The 23058-nt window shown below is 35.6% G+C and overlaps 2 protein-coding genes across 5 annotated transcripts; one reads left to right on the top strand and one right to left on the bottom strand.

The window, feature by feature from the left end:
- The first annotated feature begins 661 nt into the window (after positions 1-661).
- On the top strand, positions 662-6554 carry LOC130996573 (uncharacterized). Of its 2 annotated transcripts, XM_057921866.1 has the most exons (14): positions 662-968; positions 1064-1187; positions 1275-1315; positions 1390-1483; positions 1754-2559; positions 3169-3297; positions 3576-3648; positions 3834-3873; positions 4006-4078; positions 4793-4858; positions 5477-5551; positions 5629-5807; positions 6024-6070; positions 6148-6554. In XM_057921866.1, exons 1-14 carry the CDS (start codon positions 688-690, stop codon positions 6487-6489), a joined length of 2370 nt encoding a protein of 789 aa, XP_057777849.1. In that variant the 5' UTR covers positions 662-687; the 3' UTR covers positions 6490-6554. The 2 variants fall into 2 exon arrangements, with proteins under 2 accessions (XP_057777849.1, XP_057777850.1); XM_057921867.1 differs by lacking the exon at positions 662-968 and having other exon boundaries at positions 1062-1187; positions 1395-1483.
- A 31-nt stretch (positions 6555-6585) lies between these two features.
- On the bottom strand, positions 6586-9663 carry LOC130996574 (uncharacterized). 3 transcript variants are annotated; one of them, XM_057921869.1, is made up of 7 exons: positions 9506-9663; positions 8906-9001; positions 8530-8607; positions 7576-7641; positions 7420-7485; positions 7090-7341; positions 6586-6974 (listed from the first exon to the last, which is right to left on the bottom strand). In XM_057921869.1, the coding sequence occupies exons 1-7, from the start codon at positions 9608-9610 to the stop codon at positions 6744-6746; spliced, it is 894 nt and encodes a 297-aa protein (XP_057777852.1). In that variant the 5' UTR covers positions 9611-9663; the 3' UTR covers positions 6586-6743. The 3 variants fall into 3 exon arrangements, with proteins under 3 accessions (XP_057777852.1, XP_057777851.1, XP_057777854.1); XM_057921868.1 differs by having other exon boundaries at positions 6586-7341; XM_057921871.1 differs by lacking the exon at positions 9506-9663 and adding an exon at positions 9077-9202 and having other exon boundaries at positions 6586-7341.
- Positions 9664-23058: the final 13395 nt, after the last annotated feature.

The raw sequence follows: 23058 nt of genomic DNA, 5'->3' as shown, positions 1-23058 counted from the left end.
ATATACCTTGAAAATATAAGAATGAATTGTGTGTATATATATAAAGAATATGTATACACCATTTCAAATAATACTATATAAATGCATAATGAAAATTTCCAAGGGTGATTCTACTTTAAAATTTATAAATAATAAAATTTAATTTTTTAATATCACATTGAGGTGGTCTTTGGTCTCCTATGAAACCAATTTTTGTCTAAAAATCATCTTCACAGTGACACTACTTCAACATGTATATGAAACTTTATAGTTATATAAAGTTTCATATACATGTTGAAGTAGTGTCATTGTGAAGATGGTTTTAAAAAAAAAACGATTTCACAGGAGTTTTTTTTTTTTTTTTGAGGAAAATTTCACAGGAGTTTTTGTGTATCACATTTATTAATTTTTCTCTTATCATCTCACAATTTTTAATAAATCTATCAATATAAGATTTTTAATTATTTTTTATAAAAGTTAAATCGTAAAATAAATATAAATAACATACATTAAATTATGAAAAAACATAAATTATTTTAAATTTTACAATGAAAAAAGGCGCAATGTGCAGTAGTTATTATAGAATAGATAGTGATAGAATATATAGGTATCTGGGCCCGGCCCAACATCAACTGACCCGACTCCGATACCATATCTGTTCTTTAAAAGCCCGTTAAATTTCAGAATTTTGGCTCCATCCAATGAGCCATGGAAATCGACGAGGATGCTCCCCTTGTTCAATCGCTCAACGCGTTCAAGCGAAACAGGAGACTTGCTCAGAATAAGAAACTGCCCGAAGATATTGATCCCGCCCAATTGCCTCCCGCCGATGACGCTCCGCCGAAGATTCTAGTTTCTGAATTCGACTATTCCGTCGAGAATCACTTCAAAGCCGTTGATACCATCTCCAGACTGTGTGGATATGCCGATACACTCAACGTTAATGAAGCGGAGATTGAGCGCTTGTCCAATTCTATAAATTTCTTGAGGTATTACAGTATTTCTAGTTTCTTTTGTGGTTTTTTGAATGGTTAGCTGAATTCTTCTTTCTTATACTTTTAACGGTCTGGAAATTCCAATGCAGACATTGGAGAGATTTTAATTATAAGCCGCGAATTGTGAGATTTGCTTGTCAGCATAATTCGGAGAAGAAAGATGTTATAGGCGAGGTAACCTTACCTCAATTTTCAGCTGCAGCGGTTCCTGAGGTACTTCTGCACTTCAGTTCTTCTGTTTTCTAATTCATGTTTTGGTTTATTTTCTTCATATTGAGTTGTCTGTTTTCTATACTGCAGAAGGATATTCGGAATGGGAGTGAAGTTGGTGTGGAAATTATGTAAGCTATCCTGGAATTAGCTTGTATGATATTGTTATCTATTTAGTTACTATTGATTTCTTATAATGTTTCAGCAAAGATTTTGTAATGCATGTCGGAGGTTCAGTCTGGGCATTAGACTGGTGCCCTAGAGTTGATCGGAATCCTGAGAATTGCATTAATTCTGAGGTATTATCATGAATAAAACTTTTTCTTGCATCTCTTCTTCTTATTCATGTATTTCCTTTATGTCTCAAGAAAACTTTAACTTGTAACCATGGAAAAAGGAAAGAAAGGAATAGATTTACTGGGAAGGTTACAAACTAATGAACTTTGATGTGACGAAAAAGCAAGATCTGACTCAGAACTTGATTTATGACATATCTTTGCATCGTTTAGAGACAATGGTATTACTCATACTGTTCTTGATTTCTTTCCTTTTAAACTTTGGTTCAGTAGTTTGTCGCTGTTGCTGCACATCCTCCTGATTCTTCATATCACAAGATTGGCGCCACTCTAACTGGAAGAGGAGCTGTCCAGATCTGGTGTTTCTTGACTATCTATGTAAAGGATGCACCTTCTCAAGGGAAGAAAAAACCAAGACCAATTTTCAAGAAAAAAGTAACAGTCAAACCTAAAGACCTAACTGTCGTTCCGAGGCCAAGAGGAAGACCAAGGAAGCAACCTCTTACTGAAACTGAACTAACTGTCGTTCCAAGGCCAAGAGGAAGGCCGAAAAATAAACCTCTTAGTGATACTGTGGAGAAGATAGATAGTGATAACCAGCATGTTCAACCTCTTGCTATTGAATGCCCAATGGGCTCACCTGGACTGAATTCTTCAGAAGGAACTTCTGGAAATGCCAGTAAACCTGAAGACTGTGAAGGACATCCTAATGCATTATTGTTAACTGGTCCTAAAGGCAGAGGAAATAAACGGAAGGCAGAGCAAGGAAATCAGATTCAAAATAACAGCTTGCACATCCTCAGGCATTGTCAGCAAGGACAACCACCTCTTGTGGATCCACTAACATTAGCAAGCTTCAGTTTAGATTCTAAGAGACCAGATAACGATATAGCTTCTATTAGTTCCTTTGCGAACCCCATTCCAGTTAATGTTGCATTGCCTAGAATGATGATGTGTTTAGCTCACAACGGAAAGGTTGTGTGGGATGTAAAGTGGCGGCCAGTCAGTGCTTGTTTCGCTGAATCCAGAAATATTTTGGGTTATCTTGCTGTATTACTTGGAAGTGGTTCTCTGGAAGTGTAAGATTTCTCCTTAAATTTGCTTCCTTTCTGTTTTGATGTTGGCATGTTGCATCCAGATTTGATTGCTTATCTCTGTTAATTTCTTAGTGGAATCAAAAGAAACAATTTTTTTTTTTAGAAAACTAATCTGAATTGGTTGCATGATCCCCTTCTTCCACGTCTGGTACCTTGAAATTTCAACATTTAGTCCTTAATTGCTTTCCAACATGTGATTCACTCATTTTCATAGATTTTCTTTCAACTATAAATTTATCATTCGGCTTAACATCCCAGATCTTACTCCATGACAATTTCTTACATATTGAGAGGACCCATGAGTTAGAAGACAAACAGCGCTGGACATTCTGAAATCCTGCATGTTAGGTGGAACATGTCCTAGTGCTTTCAAATAAGGATGGTCTATGCAGACTGTTAGACATATAACTATTCTCCTTTATGTCTCAGACTGGCCATGATAAGAATATTAGATGCTTAACGCAGATGTGGTAGTTGTTGCTGATCAGAAACTAACAGAGCCTCTTCTGTCAGAATTATTGCCAGCTTTAAGTGATAATCTAATGTGGTAATTTCTGCAATGTTTATTCTGATGTTGAATATGGCATGCAGGTGGGAGGTCCCTTTGCCTCATGCAGTGAAACTTGTATATCCTCCTTTGCAGGAGCATACTGATCCTCGCTTCATCAAATTGCAGCCAGTTTTTAGATCTTCGATGTTGAAGTGTGGTGATAGGCAAAGGTAATTTAACAGTAGTAGATACTGTTGATGGAAGCATCGGTCCTGGCCTAATACAAACTCTTACTGAGTCCGTGCTCTGATTTGTCTCTTGGAGTAAAAATGATTATTGCCTCAAACTCCAGTCCAACTGACTTCAGACAATGCTGTTTCAAATAAATTATGAACTGGCAATTGAATGCTTCCATCACTCGCTTTTCTTTCACTACTTCATATTTGAATTTGGAGTATGTAATTACTTTTGGATTTTGACTTGTATCTTGCCACTCCTTTGGTAACAGCATTCCTCTAACGGTCGAGTGGTCTGTGTCATCTCCCCACGATATGATCTCGGCTGGGTGTCATGATGGAGTGGTAATTTGCTTTATGTCCTTGCCAATCTCGTATTGATGAAAAGCAGGGTTCTGGACCAACACTAGTTATTACTTCTTTTTTTGTCTTTTTCTTTCTATGGTTTCCTGCAAAATACATAGTTTTTCTTGTGGTCACTTTTACCTGGTTCTTAGGCTTGTAAACCATTCTTTCATCTATAAATGCAGGTTGCAATATGGAAGTTCTCTGTCAGTGATTCATTAACAGGTAGTGAAGTTGAACCATTCTCCCTTTGATGCATGTTTGCATGTATGTTGGCTTTAAGTCATTGTTTTCTGATTAAATGTGGTTTTCGAAACATTTTTCGAGGATATGACCGTGGCTTCTTCTTTTCTTCAGAATCCAGACCCTTGGTTTACATCAATGCAGACTCAGGTCCTATTAGAACACTGGCTTGGGCACCAATCCAAAGGTTAGTTGGCTGCTTTCCTGATTCCTTGCTCGTATCTGGTTTACTGTAGGTACACTAAATTCTTTCTATTTAGTTACGTTCTTTTATTTCAAGCTTCTTTAATTTACTGACTATAATAACTTCCAAGGATGTGAAGAAGTAGAATCTACCCAACTTTTGTTCCTACAAGCACTTACATTTTTTTTCATGAGTTCTTTTGTTTGCTTAATTCACTTTGCTGTTCATTCTCACAGTATGCAGTCTTGGCATTAGTTTGCGAACTCTCTATAAAGGCTGTGCTTGCATATATTCTTAGGCATCTGAATTACTCAATGCATAAAGACTGCGTAATCTGCAAAAGATTGAAACAATCTTCATAGAGATTTCAATATTAAAATCAAGTTGGAATACACTGTAATTATAATTTATGCTAAAAGTGCAATCTACTTAGATTTCTTTTTCTGAATGACCTTTTAATTTTAATAATAATTATAGGAAACTTGCACTTAAAAGGTTGGGAACATTAATACCCGGTCCCGGAGGATGGAAAATTGTAGTGCAGCTCAAAAGTTTTTCTCAGACTGATAAGTGATAATTGGATAACTGGATACATCTTTTTTAGAAGTAAATGTTATCAATATGAGCAAATGGCTTCAGTGTCTCTGTGCTTTTGGTCAGTACATGCTGTATTAGTTCTTCAATTATCGCTTAAATGGTTGTGTATAACATTTGCAGTAATCATGAGGGTGCAAATATACTTATCACAGCAGGAAGTAAAGGCTTTAAGTTTTGGGACATACGGTATGCATGATTTTGTTACTCCAATTATATATTTTTATTGATTAATTTTTAACTTTTTGAATTCTAACGTATTCCAGTTTTCAGGAAAAGGTCAGGAGATAATTACAGTTAAATGCTTAAACTTTAAACAAACTAACAAATATGTCCCAAAAATCAAATTCTGGAATTTGAAAATGACGTGGCTAGCTGGATGCTGAGGTGTGTGGAAGAACAAAATAGAAATGACAAAACGACGTCGTTCTGCATGCATGACCCTCCCTAAATTTATTTATTTATCTTACCAATAACGACCACAATTTGGTTACACCTCAACAGCTGACGAGTGACATCATGCTTCCTTCGCTGGAATTTGAATTTCAGGACATAATGTTGTTAGTTTGTTCGAGCATTTAATTGTAACTATCGATAGTTCGTGACATTATTGTGAAAACCGAAACAAGTTGGGATTTATTGTGTAATTTACTCTTATATGATCACCTAAATATTGATCTTATGGGTGAAGGAATCTTTGATAGAGTTGTGAAAACATTATTTATCTTCTCCTAAGAACATGTATAACAGTATACGGCTACTTTCTCCATTGATCAATGTTTGCATTTTTCCTACTTTTTATTCCAGTGATCCGTTTTGTCCATTGTGGGTTCATCCTTTTATGGGCACCACTTATGGTTTGGATTGGCTTCCAAATCCAAGGTATAGGTTAACCATCCATGGAGGAATCTTATCTCTTTGTATCATATATGAGTTCTCAAATGTTGTTCTGCTTCTAGATGTATCTACGGAGCCATGGAGGATGGATCAATGTGGTTACTCAGTTTAGAAAGGGCAGCACCTGATATCCCAATTACAGGAAAATGCCAATATGTGGCATCGAAGCATGGCCATGGGTTCCACAGTTTTCACTGTTCCTTGTTTGCAATATGGAGTCTGCAAGCTTCGCGGCTGACAGGTTTGTCCTTGAACGTAAATGTATTTCGTTTTCTTCAGATTGAAGGTGTTTCGAAACTTAGCCTCCTTTTTTGCGTTATTCCTTGTTTTTTGTTCCTAGCCTTTGTTGTTCAAGCTATATATGTGCGGTTGTGTATCTTCGTGTAGTAAACTAGTAATGTGCATTGTGGAATCCCACACATTCTCACTCTTTCCCTTATCATGACTTTTGAGTCAGGCATGGTTGCATATTGTGGAGAGGAAGGTTCTACTATCTGCTTCCAGGTGAACATTTACTGATTGTTGCATGATTTCATTTTAAATGCATAATCTCCGATAATTTAGGCTTTGGGTTGAAGCAGGCGACCAAGAAATCACTGAAAGATCCTTCACGAAACCGTGTACCCCATTACATCTGCGGATCAATTTTGGAAGAGGAGTCGGCCGTTGTGGTAGCCACCCCACTGCCCAACACGATGAAATTTCCGGAGATGAAGCGTACTCAGATAAAAGAACAAGAGAGGAGATTCAAGGTTCAAGAAAGCCAAAGTCGAGGTGAGGAAATGGAAGCTCTTCCTCCCAAGATGGTGGCAATGCACACAGTGAGATGGAATGTCAACAAAGGTGGCGAGAAGTGGCTCTGCTCTGGAGGAGCTGCTGGTTTAGTACGATGTCACCAGCCTCATTCTTCTATTTTCCACTAATTATTTGTACCCATACAACTAAGTTTGTGTTTCTGTACAGGAATAAATCTAGTTTCTTTGCATTACGTCAAGCATCAAATTTAACATCAAACACAGTTAGATTCAATCAAAGGCTTAAAACTAACAAACCAACAATTAGGGGAATTTTTTCTCGTACATCATAGTTTATTTCCACCACTCCAAAATCCTTGTCTAAGCTAAATGTACATACAAAGTTTTGCAAACGCATTACTTGCAATTTATATTCTTCAGTCTCATGAGCTCCTTCCTCCTCCTACGCGCCTCTGTTGCGACAACCATATCCTCGGGCTTTCCCCGAAACAAACCGTCTCCCACAGTTTCGTGTCCAGAAACGGTTTTGAGATCAGCAATGTCGCCTGTCTGGCAAGTCCTAGGAGGGTCGAGATTCTCAAGGCGTCGCACAGGGCTGAACAGCCCGGGCACGACGATGGCAGCAGGGGGTTGGTGTGCTCTGGGATCACTATCTGCACTCACATTTTGCATGGGGTTATAAGCCTCTGCCCCCATGTTTCCGCCTGTGCTGCTTTGAGCGACTAACGGGAGCAACCAAGGGACGGGGACTATAAACAAGGGTGTTACCGTGGAGTGCAGACATGGTGTATCCCCCGGTGGCCTCGGGAGTTGCAGCAGATGAGGATGAGACACACATTGGAAGGGGAACACATCTGAAGATGGGACGGCAAAGGGCCAAAAACAAGGGGCTAGAGAGGGTGGCTGGTTCTGATGAAAGATGGGAGTCGTTGCAGTGGCAGCAGAACAAGTTTTCTCTGCCTCGGACGAATCTGGTTCTTCTTTTGTATCTCCTGCTACAACCTTCTGAGCTTCAGCTAACTGTAAACGCAAGAGAATAGTAATGAAGAATACATTTTCAAACAATAAAAAGATCCCAAATCCAGATCACCTTCTTACCCGTGCTTTCAGAAATTCATTTCTTTCTCTTAAAGAATTGAAATCCTCCACCATCAGCTCCTTATGCTTTTCACCAAAATGTAGCTTTTAGCAATTTTCAATAAAGATGTAGAGGAAACTAACAGAGAAACAGGAAAGCAAGAAATGTTAACATGCCTTCTTCAAGTTCTCGTTCTCTTCCAACACATCGGCTGCTTTCTTGGTTAACTCCAAATGCATGGCCTGCTCAAAAATAACAAGAAGAAAATAACGCCTACGAACCAAGATTGCATAATGGGCGGAGTATACTATATCTGTCTTCTTCATGATCTACCCCCTTAGAAATAGATAAATTACATGGATAATTACTTACCTTTTATCCACAACATATTTACACACGGCATTCACCAATTTTCCAAATTGAATGTTCCTAGGTTTTAAGGAAGGAAAAGATCCAATTTTCTTTGTGACCATTAACTTGCCATCAATGTTTCTTAGAAGTAGTTCAAACTAACAAGGTAGATAGGTATATGAGGAACACGACTAAATATTTCTTTTCCAACGACTATCGATGGCAGAAGTGACATGAATCTTGGACATAACATGTTGTCCCGTCCGAGCACTCTCATAACCTTTTCGACATTCACCTGAAGAGGAGCTAGAAACTAAAATTGTGTAAATGTACCATTCAAAATACTTGCATGTTTTCTTTGGTTAAAGAGTCTTATCCATGGCTAAGCCTGGCACCATGTTTGTTGTTTGCTTTGGACTTTGACGGCTATGACCCCGAACTTCATAACCATATTCATCGAGCATAGATGGATGTACTAGGCCAGGGAACGAATCAATCGCCATATGGCTCACTGGAGATTGTTTCGGGGAGGAGTAGAGGAAATCAAGCCTACAAGTCAAGTATCTAATAATACTATAATGTTAAAGAATGAATCTTATTATGGAGAAAATGGGAGAAACTGGCTGGCGCCATTGTTACTTTAAAATTCATGATGAGTATTATCTTTATCCCATGACTTAAGTTTCCTTTGCCCCAAACAAACAAACAAACTAGAAGAGCATTGATAACAATCAAAACCATATAGTGTTCCACTCTCACTGTGACTGTACAAGGCTTACCTGTCTGCGTCGAATTGTCTGTCTAGCAGACTCTCTATTCGCCATTATATGGCGAAGCTTCCTTTCCTCTTTCTCGGCCTAAATGGAGAACAAAATCAGTATGTCTAGGGGGCGTTTACTTTGCATGATTGATTATATGCATGATTGCCTATTTTTATCCTCAAGAGTTGGATATCTCCAATCCCACCCTTTCCATGGGATAAGAATCAAGCAAAATTAGCTTGAATGATAAAAATAATCAAGGGCCTTGGGATATCCCAAAGTTGCAACCCATCAAAGTAAACAATGGATTAACCTTACTATTTTTATCTATCAATGCTAATCCTCCAAAGTAAACGTCCCCTTAGTTGAGAAAAAAACATGAGAAAAAATATACCTCCGTGAGTTTCCGCCTGAACTTCATCATGAGAGGATTGGATTGATGAGTGATTTTTTGAGGGCTTGGTGCAAAATCAGTTGATGCTTGTTGCTCCTGATACACACAAAAACACATTGCTCAATTCCTGCAAATTCCATCCTAATATCATATGATACGAGATGCAACTACCAAAGCCTTTGAGATTCATGTAAACCTTGGAAATACAAATGTGAGAGAGTGAGTTAAATATATATATCTAGTGAGCAAGATTTTGAGCCAGGAAATAAATCCCCTCAAAAAAGCACGATTCTCAAATTCAACCACAGAAATGAAGAGAAGGCATAGAGCCCACCACCACCAAGTAAAAAAAGGGAGATGAAGCAGCAAAACTAAAGACATATTCGTCCATTTCAAATAACATTCTTATCTAACTAAATATAGGCCATGCTTTCCTTTGCTAAAGAAGATACCCTCTCCCCATCACCTTTTACCAACTAACGCCCAGATAACCACCCAACTCTTCCAACTCCAAATCCTCAATTACTAAAACTACGACACCGCTGTCCATTAATTGCCTCGTTCACCGCCAAAAAGTGATGATCAAATTAGAATTGAAACCTGAGAAATAAGCAGCGGGTGCTGGCCCATCCCCGCGAGAGCTTGGGCCGCCTCCAGCAGCGTGGCAGCGTCGTCGTCCTCCGCCGCAGCGGCACCGCATTCCATGATTTGCTGTGAAAGAAAAGGATGTTTTTCAGAAACGCAGAGTTTAAAAGCAGTAAACCATAAGCAAAACAAGGTGGACAAGCAGGATTGCCCAACTGCCACGTGTCACTCCTTGTCCACGTCAGCTGTGACGCAAGAGTTATGTGATTCCACGTGTCAACTTCTGGGACGTGCCACCATCGCCAACTTGGACAACTTTTTGTCTTTTTCTTTCCATGGTCCTTCCGGATTCAGGGGTCAAGCGTGTGGAGACTATCTCTCTCTATGTTCTACCAAAGAAAAAAAATACAAATATCACACTTGTTTCTATTTACAGCGACTAATAATACATCATGTTTGGTAAACCTTATGAGACTGAATAATTAAATATTTTAAGGTTACTTATATCGTTGGTATCTCAAATTATTAATTAAGAGCACCTAAAATAAAATTAATGCACTCTTTTATTTGATTATTCCTATTTGGAAAACAATTCAACTTCATCATTGAGATGAATTAATCTTAATGATACACAATTAATTGTTAAAATAGGTTCGTAACTTTTAGTGTTTTCAGAAATATAACTATAGCTTCCTTTTTTTACATTTACACTTTTATTTCTAGGCCAAAACCAATTATTTGAGCTTTTGGTGACACTTAAAGCCTGTTGCTAACGTGGTGCTTCGTGCCATTTCACAAAATTGATATTCTTTTTTCTTTTTTGTATTATCGACTTTTTTAGCACATTTCAACTTAAAATAACAATAAAATTATACTCCATTTTTTTTTGCTTTTTTGGAGATTACTTTTTTTTAAAAAAAATTATTTTTTACACTTAAATTGTCTCAACAATAATACAAAGAAATATGTTCAAATATATTCTTATTTCAATATAGTGCACATGCTCTTCTTATTTATTTATTTTTATTTTCATTAAATTAATTGATCAGTTCTAATTAGAAAATTCTAACTAACAATAAATAAATTTTAATTAAAATTATATTTTAGAAATATACTAAAAAAACCAATAATACAAAAAGGAAAAAAAAAATACCAAAAAAGTGACATAGCACAGCCATGTCAGCGATAGGCTTTACGTGTCACCAAAAATCCAAATAACTGGTTTTCGGCCCGAAATAGGAGCGTAGATGTGAAAAATGAAAGTTATAGTTCTTATTTTCATATTCTGTAATATATAATGCTCCTTTTAAAAACAATAAAAATTACAGTCCTATTTTAACAATCAGCTCTAACGATACAATAATTATTCACTATTTTTTTGTACTACTTATTTTACTATTGTTAATAAATCTATTTTTAAATATAAATACCAAACAGGGGCCTAATATAGTAAGTTATCAAGTTTAACAGCTTTACAAGTGAGTTTCAGTAGACTGCAACAGAATTTATAAAGCTAATAGACTCTCCCTCATTAAATGAAAACCTAATAGACTCCGGAGTGTACATCTAAATCATAAAAAATGAATTGTGATACGTAAACCAAAAATGCATGCTTCAGCAGCAATACGGTATTTTTTTTTTTTTTTTGACTTAGAGGTACTTGGGGAGGGGGAGCAGTGGGGTTTGAATTCAGGACCTCACTGTTCACACACAGAAAGTCGCACTGCTTGGTGTTCCCTTGAAAAATAATTGATTTTAGAGATCTGAAAATTGTTGTTCCAGTAGGATTTTAAAGATTTTTTAGACGATCCATAGTTTCAAGCAGCAAAAGCAGCAGCAGCAGAAAAATGGGTGAGACGAAGGAGATCTTTAGTTTTAATATTTGTTTGTTAAGTAATTGTTCTTATGTACCCTATGTTTAGTTAGTAATTCCTGTAAGTTCATTACAATTTTGAAGATGTTCATTATTTTTTGTAAGGTGTTCATTACAGAGGGCGAAAAGTTCAATAAATTAAGTGTGAAGTACATTATAGCAGGCAAAAAATAAATTTCTAAACTCAACATCAATAGTCTTATAATTTGTACTAATTTTGAGCAGAATCAGGGCAAGTTCATTTAAATAAAGTCAAATTTATATTAAAAATTGCTGATATGTTCAATACATAGAATGTATGAATTTTATGTATAACACGTGTGAATTCGTTGTATAAAGGTATGAATTGCGAAAAATAAATTTTTGCTACCTTTGAGATTCGAACTCATGACTATGAATTCATCCAACAGGATGATGAATCAACCGTAGATCTTGATGATCTTAGGGTTAAAAATGATTCTTATTTTATATCTTAATAAGTGTACTTATTTTAGCCCTCCTCTATATACATATATATATATATATATATATATATATATAGATAATATGCAAAAATTAAATTTAAAATAAGTAAGTGATCACTAATTTCTTATCAACAAAAATCATGCAACTAACACGGTGCAATTGTAGCATATATAGCAATCGAGTATCGTATCCACATAGACTGTTAAGCGATAATACTCTAAGTAATCCTAATAATTCTCTAGCAATATTCAGGCACAAACATGAGTGTTATCAGTAAGTTATGATAATTTAAAGCTTTAATGCATAAAATAATTTATATTTATAAATAATGATATTTTCCTTCACAAAGTAAGGATATTTTACTTGAAATTAGAACCATATTTCAGTTTTTTAAATTACCAAATTATGTGATTTATTTATTTTATATCAAAAAAAAATTATTTGCATATTATGTAAGTATAATATATATATATATTATATATTACTCCCTCCGTCCCAATAAAAGTCGCCACATTTCCATTTTGGTTTGTCCCATCAAAAGTGGCCACTTTCTAAAAGTAGTAATATTAGTATTTAATTAAGCTCACTTAATTAAAATTAGGACTCTCTAATTAAATCTCATTTATTTACCACTCTCTCACTCATCTCTCTCTCACTTATCATTCACCATACTTAACACACCACCGGCACCGCCTCCTTCTTCCCCGACGGAGAGCACCGCCGTCAGCCACGACCGCCGGCCACCCCTCGCGGCCTCGCCTGTCACCTTCTCAACTCCCTCTCTCGTCTCTCACCTCTTCTCCCTCAAAAAACATAACACTCTCGCCTGTCACCTTCTCAACTCCCTCTCTCGTCTCTCACCTCGTCGGCGGCGAGGGTTTGCACTGGTTTGGCCGTCGGAAGTCGATGAATCGGAGGGCGGCGCGGGTTAGCTCTTTGCCGCCGCCGCCGATTTGGGGCTAGGGCTTTGCCGCCGCCGTCGATTTGGCCGTCAGAAGTCGACGCCGTCTCTCTGCCGCTCCGCCTCTCCAGTCGGCATTGCCTCTCTTCTCAGGCCTTACGCCATAGAAACGCCCACGAGAGGAGCACTAGATCTCGTCTCAAAAACCACCGCCTCTCCGCCGCTCTGTAACTTCAGACGAAGTCGACATCTTCGTGGGATTTAAGATTTTGCTTCATTTTTTGTTTGAGATTTGCTTCATTTTTTGAAGATTTTTGCAAGATTTGAGATGGTTTGCTTCATTTCTTGCGGTTTGCCTCATTTTTGGGGATGATTTGTGCTTATTTTTTGTGGATTGGGGATGATTTGTGCTGATTTTTTGTTAAATTGATTTGGCTAAAAAAACTCCTCATTTTTGTGGATGAATTCTGCCATCGCCGGAAGTCTGATTTGGGGATGATTTCAGGCGGCTGGTTCGACGGCAGATAGAGGACGGTGAGGGCCGACAGCCGGCGTCGGCGCCACTGTCACCATCGTCCAAATGCAGTGAGATGAAGAAGAAGTTTTAATTAAATCCTTAATTTTGGTGGACCACAATTAATTAAACATAACTATTTCCTTCTTAATCTTCGTGTCCAAAAAAAAGTGGCCATTTTTATTGGGACGGAGGGAGTACAAAAAGGTGTGCATACGTACATTTTTTCAGTATTCTCACTCAAGTAATTCCTTTATAAATATGGATGCTATAATAATATAACTACTACTCCCTCCGTCCACCAATCAACTTTTGGTGGTTGACACGAAAACTAAGAAAGCTGAAAAATGTGGTGCAAAAGATTAAAAGGGTAGTGTTAATGTATTGTGATTACTTTTACTAATCTTTCACTAGCTATTTGACATTATTTTAATGCTTTGACTTAAAGTTTATATATATATATATATATATATATATATATATATATATATATAGGGGAAGGCTAAAATAAGGACGCTTCTTAAAATATAAATTAGAAACCATTTTCAGCCCTTAGATCATCAAGATCTACGGTTGATTCATCACCTTGTTGGATAAATTCATGGTCCTGAGTTCGAATCCCAAAGGTAGCAAAAAATTATTTTTCGCAATTCATGCCTTTATACAGTTTATTCATGCGTGTTATACATAAAATTCATGCATTTTTGTTGGTTCGTAATTCTTAAAATAATGGTGGTTTATTGAATAACCGCCCCCTATATATATATATATATATATAAGCTATTTCTTTCTTCTTCTTTTTTACTCTTTAATTAAATAAACTAAAAACTGAAACATAATTAAAATGAAAACTAGAAAATAAAATTTTCAGAAAATAAATAAACTGAAAATTCAAAAATAAATAAATAAATAAACTGAAAGTTTAGAAAATAAATAAATAAACTGGAAATTAAAAAATAAATAAATAAATAAACTGGAAATTCAAAAATAAATAAATAAATAAATAAAGTGAAAATTCAGAAAATAAATAAATAAATAAAATGGAAATAAAGTTTTCAGAAAATAAATAAACTGAAAATTCGAAAATATATAAATAAATAAACTAAAAATTCGAAAATAAATAAATAAACTTTAAACTCAGAAAATAAATAATTAAATAAACTGGAAATTCGAAAATAAATAAACTGAAAATTCAAAAATAAATAAATAAATAAAATGGAAATAGATTTTTCAGAAAATAAATAAACTGAAAATTCGAAAATATACAAATAAATAAACTAAAAATTCGAAAATAAATAAATAAACTGAAAACTCAGTAAATACTAAATAATTAAATAAACTGGAAATTCGAAAATAAATAAACTGAAAATTCAGAAAATAAATAAATAAATAAACTGGAAATAAATATACTAGAAAATAAATAAACTGAAAATTCAAAAATAAATAAATAAATAAGCTGGAAATAAATTTTTCAGAAAATAAATAAACTGAAAATTCGAAAATAAATAAACAAATAAACTGAAAATTCAGAATATAAATAAATAAATAAACTGGAAATTGGAAAATAAATAAATAAATAAACTGAAATTTCAGAAAATAAATAAATAAATAAACTGGTAATAAATTTTTCAGAAAATAAATAAACTGAAAATTCAAAAATAAATAAATAAATAAATAAACTGAAAATTTAGAAAATAAATAAACTGGAAATAAATAAATTGGAAATTTGGGAGGTGTGCCCTGTATATTAGGCCAATACAGAGAGAGATTGATTATTTAAATTATGAGAAAGAAAATAAGGGACGTCGGCTGAGAAGACAAGGGTTAGAGAGAGAAAAAGTTGGGGTGGGGGCCTTGGGGGGGAGTGGGGGTCCAATTTAGATACAGAGAAAGTCTAAGTTCACAACATATGGGCCCATTATATAAACAAATACTTATGAGGTTTCGAAACCCGCACCGGTTGTCAGTGATGCGCCCCTTTTCATATTTCTGTTCTGCAATTCCATTTGACCTACACATAATATTTGCTTTTATGGCAAGGAAAAATTGCACCTAAATACATAAACTTTGCCAAAAATTCATATTTGACGCGAAGTTAGAATTTTATATTTTAATACACCAATTTTTGTTATTGTCCAAATTTGACACGACTTAATTCTTAAAAATTCAAAAAACAACCCCTTTTTGTAAATAATTATACAAAGACACACTTATGTTATAATTTGAGACATTTAAACCAAAACAAGTATTTCCTTATGATATTTTTTTTAAAACCATTTTAAGTGCGGATCAAAGATTAAAAGAAAACATCATAAGAAAATATCTTATTTTGGTTTAAATGTCCCAAATAATAACATAAGTGAGTCTTTGTATAATTATTTATAAAAAAGGGTTGTTTTTTGAATTTTTAAGAATTAAGTCGTGTCAAATTTGGACAACAACAAAAGTTGGTGTATTAAAATGTAAAATCCTAACTTCGCGTCAAATATGAATTTTTAGCAAAGTTTGTGTATTTTCACGCAATTATCCCTTATGGCTACATAACTTCATCCTCTTGCTTTCTTTGTACTTATCTAATACTCCTACTTTCCAGTTTTAAACAACTTACAAAATTGCTTCCCATCAGATTCAATAACAACAGATTATTTTAATAAAGCTTATTTACTCTCGAAAATTAGTTTGGATAGATTAAAAAAAAATAACTTAAGTCTCATGTCAGATATTTCTCACGATACAAAGTAGGTCAATTTGCGTTCGCTCCATCCTGCTCTGTTACATTTAACAATTACATTATTACTAACAACAAATGATATTTTTATCAATTGTACAAATGAAATTATGCAAATAAAAAATATAATAGTGATTGGGCGTATTTATACGCATTTATTTGGGGGATTTTTCTATGTTTTCCATGTTTAATTTGTATTAAATATCATCTTTAGGATATGATTATGATCTTATATGTATTTTGATGGTATTTGATAGGTTTTGGAGAAAAAGATTTGATTTTGAGAAGAATTTTGAAGCTTGAGGCTGTGGAGAATTGTAATACCCGGGCTTTTGATGACGTGTTTAGTTGCTTGAGTTTGAGTAATTAGGGTATCCTTTGTTTGATTACTTGTACAGAGATGAGGAGTTATATGAAGTTTTCTTGTTTTTTTTTAAAAGATGTTGAAATGTTCTTTTGATGATGTTTGGATGATGTGGGATTTTATATCCGTAATTGAGTTTGAGTATTTGAATAATTCGAGATAATTATTTGAATGAGAACGGTGAACTCGGAAGTGAAATCTGAGTCCGTTAAGACGTTTTTGAAATTTTTGACTTTTTGACGATGAATAGTAAAAATACTGCTATTTCGTCTGTTTGTCGACTTTCAAAATCTTACGTGCACGTCGTCGAGAAATATTCTTAGTTTTTCGATACGAGTCCAATAATGAAAGTTTTTATTTTTGGACGACGAGTGAATAGTAAATCGGGATTTCTCGATAAACGAACCGAGCTCGTTTATCAGAATTTCGAGAACGGGCATGCGTTTTCTATATTTATATAGAATTACGAGTGTAATGAAAGTGAGTAGGAGTTGAGAGGGCGAGTAACGAAGAGTATGGGTAGTTAGTCGTTAAGACGAGACGAGACGAGACGAAACGAGATATTTAACGACTAAATATCTAACCTACCCTACCCCTAACCACCCCCCAACCGCCCAAACCCCTTTCCCCTCACTTACTTACGGCTGTTAGCAGCCAACACCCCTCACTTTTAATTTTTAATTATCTCACACACACTAAACACACACACAACTCACGCATATCTCCATTGTTGAGGAGTTGGAGCTTTTGAGCTCCGTTTTGAGCAAGAAGACGAGCCCCGATCATCTTTTCGAACACGTATCTAAGTAGGTAAGATCTCTACCTACGTTTTGATGGTTTTCTTTTCGATTTTCGTCGACGTCGAAAAACGTCGATTCTCGACTTTATTTTGAAACGACGTCGGATCGTCGTGAAATTTTAGTATGTTGTTCTTGGGTAGATGTTGAGCATGTTTAATGAAGGGAGTAAGAACGGAACGAACCGTAGCTATGAAACCCATGAGGGCAGCCCCGTTTTTCACATATTAGCTTGTCTTTCGATTTTTGTTTGATCGTTTTGACTTGATATTTGTGCTTAAGGGTATGCTAGAATCGATATATATTAAATTCATATTTTTCCAAGCACGAAAATTGTATAAGTTTTTAGAGTATGATTATTTAAATTCGTGAAGTTTGGGACGTTGCATAATGAATATTATTGCGTATATGTGTTCTACGATATCACATGAGCATGCTAATTGATTTACAATTTATGGATGATAATTGTTGAACGAAATTAAAACTGGAATTCTGTAAAAATTTTACAGCAGTTTCAAGCTTATGTTTCGATGAGTTTTCATTGCTTGATGGCTCTGAAATTTTAGTATGTTTATCTATGATATGTGTATTTCGTCGCTGCAAAATTTCATGTCTTTTGGATGATGTTTGGTATTTTAAAGATATTTTGAAAAAATCCTTGACAGAATCTGTCAACTGTTGGTAGACTTCACAAAAACGTTTATATCTATTAATCCATGAAGGATTTTGCATCACCGTTTTTTTTAAACGAAACTAGACTTCAATACTTTTCTAAAAACATAATATTTCGATTTTTATGACCTCTGAAACAGAGCAGTTTATTATTTCAAAAATGCCCTGTTCTGCTGTCATATTTTTCCAACAGTAAAAGTGTATGAGTTTCATTGTTTATTTGGCAGATCATATGAACGTTTTCTCTTGTGAAATTTTAACCAAATCTTCAAGGATACCTTTAGTTTTGGCTGATTAAATTTGATGGAATTTTATTAAGGTTTGCCTTGGTTTCTAATGGCCTAAACAAAATTGGCAGAAACTGTCAATCTTTGACAGCCTGCACTAAAAGAGCAATATCTCCAAAAACCTTTAACCTTTTTGGTTAACTACCATTTTTAGAGTGAACTACACTTCATGGAGTTTTTGAGATCAATTGGTATGAGAGTTTATGATGATTGAGTTGGTTGTTATGAATTTTTAAAGATGACACAAAAACAGCAAAACTTTCTAGAAAATAACTTGATTATATTTGTTTTGATGGATGATACGATATGACTAAATGGTGTGAGTTGTGAGAGTTATGATTAACGCACATAAATGTTGGTATCTGACACTCGAACAATTGGTGTCGAGTATAAATGATAGTTTACTGATAAAGAGTTTTGATGATTTTGAATTGTTTGGTTTGCGTTGAAAAGATGTCAAGATGTTAAGTTTTGAGTCGAGAGACGAGTTCACGTAGTGAGATTCACGCGTTGAAATCTCGTGGCTGACATTATATATGAATAGGTCATGTCGAAATTTTTAGTGAAATTAGAATTTGAGCATAGTCGATTCTTGTTGACCCGTGACTCAAATACATGCCTAATGGAAAGTTTAACTTTCTAATTGGTTAATTAGACGAGATGAGAGCGAATAGATCTGCTAAGAAAGTGGACTTTTCGATGTGTTAAATATTTCTTTTAATTGAAGCGCTGCTAATTATAACATAAGGATGTTATAATTAATGAGTAATGACGAGAGATAATAATTGTTATATTGATTAACAATCAAGAGAGATGAACATTAGAGATACTAATGTTTCATAAAAGAAATTAGATTATTAATCGAGGTTTCTTTTATAACTTCTCACCAATTCTTCATAACGATGAAGGTCCTTTTGGGAAGTAACGACTTGAGGGAGAGAGTGACGTTACTCATTGATACAGAGACACAACGAGGTGGGCATTACTTTTACTATACGTATATAGAGATCCCCTGCGTGTCGTAGGCCTCTTATACGAATGAATGCATGAGATGATTTAACTGTTAATTTCAGTTTTATATATATCTATCAAACGAGTTTAATGCTACCTTTGAACAAGTTATTTCGTTACAAATCTTTGAACTGGAAAATATTACAACTGTTGTCTTGCCATAAAATGTTTAAATTTTAGTATGATATCTATCTGCTTTGGCTTTGCCAATGATGCAATCGAATTCGGGTCCTGAGCAGTTGATAGCTATCCTGCCAGGGCTAGTGTACACCAGTGACCGTGAGTCATCTAGCGGGTTGGCCGGTCAAGTGACCGTGAGAGGTGGCCACCTCTCCGGCACACAGTTTCAGATATGATAGATTACAAAAGAACTTAGTCTGATCAGACGAACTTTAAGAATCACAAATGAACTTAGTAAGCTTGGGCCTTTTTAGCGAAAAACTCCCTTGCTGTACTGTTTATGATGGCATGACAATTTACAGTTTTGAAGCATGTATTTTTATACCTAGGCATACGTGCCCACTGAGTGCTTTTGTACTCAGCCCTGCATATGTTTTCTAAATGTGCAGGTTGAGCTGATGTGATGATGGTGCTGCAATGAACGGAGTCTCCAGGGTTGTTAATAAATAGTTAACCTGTCTAGAATATGTCTTCATACATATGTCTAGCTACTTTCCGCTGCAAGATGTTGTTGATGTTATAGTATGTTATGTCATACTTTGAGTCTTAAGAGAATGGTTTCATATGATGTATAACTTGATTAATGATATTAATTAAGTTTTATGTTGTCTTTCATAGACTGTTCAAAAGAGTATTAATGAGTAAATACGACGATTTTTCTTAGGTTGAGTAAGATTTACGGTTTCAAATGATGCCCCTTTCTTTCCCTTATTCTTTAACCCCATCCCTAGTCGTAGATCACTCGGCTTAACTATCCTTAGTTAAGGCGGGCTGTGACAGAGTGGTATCAGAGCGAAGGAAAGCTCTGAATTAGAAGTCTTGAGTTTAGTCTAGAATGAGTCACTAGACTAATAGTTATTAACAACCGTGAGCTCAGCGCACCATCACACCAGGCTCAACGAGGTATGTAAAATTTCAAAGTTTATTTGACGTTAAATTTTGAAGAGCATGATGTTGAGGTTATATGATGAGTTATGATGTTACACTTTAAAGGTGCATAATTTGAGTTTGAGGATGACAACATGATTAATAATGAGTTATTATGTTGTAAGAGTATGATGTTGATGTTACATGATGAATCATGAGAGCGTTTATATCATATGATGTTATATGATTGAGGATGCATAATTATGAGTTATGATGTGATGTATTTGAGATGTTTTGTGATGAGAATTGTTTGAGCAGTTGTGATAAGTCACGATGATTTAGATGAAGGAATCTAATGTCATTGTTAAGAGAGATTTTTTTACTAAGTAGAAGGATGAAATGAGGACTTAGAGCTAAAGCTTGAGAGAATTAGCAATTGCTTTAAGTACTTGTTGGTTTGAGTTATGAGTTTGAGTTATGAGCTTGAGTATAATAGCATGATTAATGATGAGTTATTAGCATGCTGCAATGAGATATTGTACGATATGTTGAGTTGTTTGGTGACGCGAGTTTTGCTCACGCAACCTTAATGGTACTTGAGGAGGTATCATGAGCCATAGTCTTTGGAGATGGCTTTGAGAGAGAATTGTTGAGTTGTCTTACTGAGTCACGATGATTTAGATTAAGGGATCTAATATCATTGTTTAGAGAGGTTACCTACTATGTAAAGATGGGACGAGATGAGAATTTAGATGTTTTGAGCTTAAGTTTTAAGATAACAGTACTACTTAATAGGAGTTTTGCTAAGTTATGTTTTGTTTATTTCTGTTGCTGGAGCCAAGTAGAGTTAGTTCCTAGAGTCACCTTTAAGTTCTCCTTATAGGTTGGCCAGGACTGTTGGCACTGCACGAAAGTGGACTGTTGTGAGATCGAACTCAGGAAAGATCGGATACGAGGACGAGGCGTACAGTATGTGGTACAGAGATACCCTAGCAGATTTTCAAACACATGTTCATAGACTATGAAAGGATGAAAGCCTTATGGTTGTTACTAGACTGGATGGCATCGTGCACCTAGTCCCCGTGCTACCAATCGAGTGGTAGGATTGAGCAAGGAAGAAAGCCACTCAATATGATGGGACATGTTGTCTTGAGCATTGGACCCACAGGAGATGAGATTTGTTACAGATACCCAGATTTTCTATGCGGATCTACTGACCGGATGCTTGTTTTCTACCAGGGACTCTAGAAGAGTGTAGTAGATATCGAGTCGATCCTTGAGTATCAGTTACCAAAGATGATAAAATGATAAACGATAATGAGGATGAGAAGTAGCCGAGGAGGGCTAGAGTTGATGAGGATGAGAAGAGAAGTCGATGTAGGCTAGAGCTAAGGATGATCTTGAGAGTATGCGCGGTACACCCTCGTTTTTGATTAGTTGCAATTACATTGCGATGTATATAACTTACTTAGGAGATACTGGTACTTGAGATTTTGACATGATGATAGATAAGCATGCGAATATAGTACCCTACTGATGTTAAGTAGATGGATGTTCCTAGTGTGCTAAAGTAGCAACTAGATGAGTTAACTGGTAGCAATTACCGTAGGAGGTCCAGACCGAGACATAGTACTATTAATGGTGTCGGTTTAGAAGGGACATTACGATAGATACTATGGTTTTTGTAGGGTTTAAATAACCCCTTTATGTAAGCCCTCTAAAAAGAGGCATTCTACTGATGGATATATTAGGTTGACCAGAGTGGTCTTTTTGTTAGCATTTCGTGAGTGCTTATTGCCTTACAGATGAATGTTAAGGTGACCGTGAGGGTTTCCTCAAAGTTGAGTTAGTAAATTGAACTTGAGTTTTGAGGATGCTTAGAGCGTTGGTCGAGTTGAGTTTTCCTTTTGTGATTTCAAAAATGCCTCAAAGATGTTATCAAGAGTGTGATGTGAAGGATAGGCGGGATAATACTCCGCCACCACCACCGCAACATGAGAGGAGAGTAAAAAAATATTGAACTTTCGAAACAAGAGTCTAGAACATAGGACCCTGAGTTTAAGCTTTTAGCTTGCTGGTGTGAACTTAAGTTTTGTTATGTATAGTATGTTGAGGGTTTAGAAGACACAGAATTTCCAAGTTCGGGATAGTATATCCCGTGTGACTGGGGAGTGATTATGTTGGACCTGGCCAGTCCGCATGATCCAAATCTCAGTAGACGTGTTTTGGGTTTATAAACCCACGTGTTTCAACTTTCTGTTGAAAAGCCAGATGGGTTCTTACTCTAGGTCATTTTTGTTCGACCTGGTAGTTACTTCATTCCACCCTCTGGTCATTCATTTGAGTCTCTTGAACAATTTGTTTTGATGTCATTCTAGGGTTGAACCCTTACAACTTTTGAGTTATCCTAGTAGATTCTTTTGATGTATAAGACTAGTGAGAGGCACGTCAGAGGACTTTAACACCTGAGCAACTGGTAAACTACACTTGAGAACAATTGAAGACTACTCTTGAGAAGTATGTACAGAGGAGTACAGTAAGCAGCGAGAGGCTGATTATCGAAGTTTGATGCAAGGAAAGAAATCGGTTGTAGAGTATAATCGAGAATTCTGTGAGCTAACACGTTCGCTCATCAGAAGATGGATACTGATGAAGAGATGTTTGAGTTTTAAGTGCCGGTTTAAGGCAGGACTTTAAGGTAGTATGGGCAAGTTATTGGATGCACCAGTTAGAATCCTGTTTAATACAGGAGCTTCGCATTCTTTAATTGGTTGAAGCATGTTACCTTCAAACTCGAACCAAAAACAAGCTAGTCCCGAGTTGAGAGTAATCACTCCTGTAGGAAGAGCTACTACGGTTTCTCACATGATTTCTAACTTAGAGCTTGAGTTAGGATCACTAAAGATGAA

This window comes from Salvia miltiorrhiza, chromosome 8 (genome assembly GCF_028751815.1).
Source record: "Salvia miltiorrhiza cultivar Shanhuang (shh) chromosome 8, IMPLAD_Smil_shh, whole genome shotgun sequence".
Classification (NCBI taxonomy): domain Eukaryota; kingdom Viridiplantae; phylum Streptophyta; class Magnoliopsida; order Lamiales; family Lamiaceae; genus Salvia; species Salvia miltiorrhiza.
The sequence above is the reverse complement of the archived record's forward strand: the minus strand, read 5'-3'. Positions and strand labels throughout refer to the sequence as shown.

What these genes read in the sequence shown, in the direction of transcription:
- LOC130996573 (XM_057921866.1), top strand. Translation starts at nt 688, where the DNA reads ATGGAAATCGACGAGGATGCTCCCCTTGTTCAATCGCTCAACGCGTTC. An exon ending in GATTGGCTTCCAAATCCAAG is followed by an intron (nt 5,552 to 5,628) that starts GTATAGGTTAAC and finishes TTCTGCTTCTAG; the next exon opens with ATGTATCTACGGAGCCATGG. An exon ending in GCAAGCTTCGCGGCTGACAG is followed by an intron (nt 5,808 to 6,023) that starts GTTTGTCCTTGA and finishes CTTTTGAGTCAG; the next exon opens with GCATGGTTGCATATTGTGGA.
- LOC130996574 (XM_057921868.1), bottom strand. Translation starts at nt 9,610, where the DNA reads ATGGAATGCGGTGCCGCTGCGGCGGAGGACGACGACGCTGCCACGCTG. An exon ending in TCAGGCGGAAACTCACGGAG is followed by an intron (nt 8,608 to 8,905) that starts GTATATTTTTTC and finishes TTCTCCATTTAG; the next exon opens with GCCGAGAAAGAGGAAAGGAA. An exon ending in AGAACGAGAACTTGAAGAAG is followed by an intron (nt 7,486 to 7,575) that starts GCATGTTAACAT and finishes TTTGGTGAAAAG; the next exon opens with CATAAGGAGCTGATGGTGGA.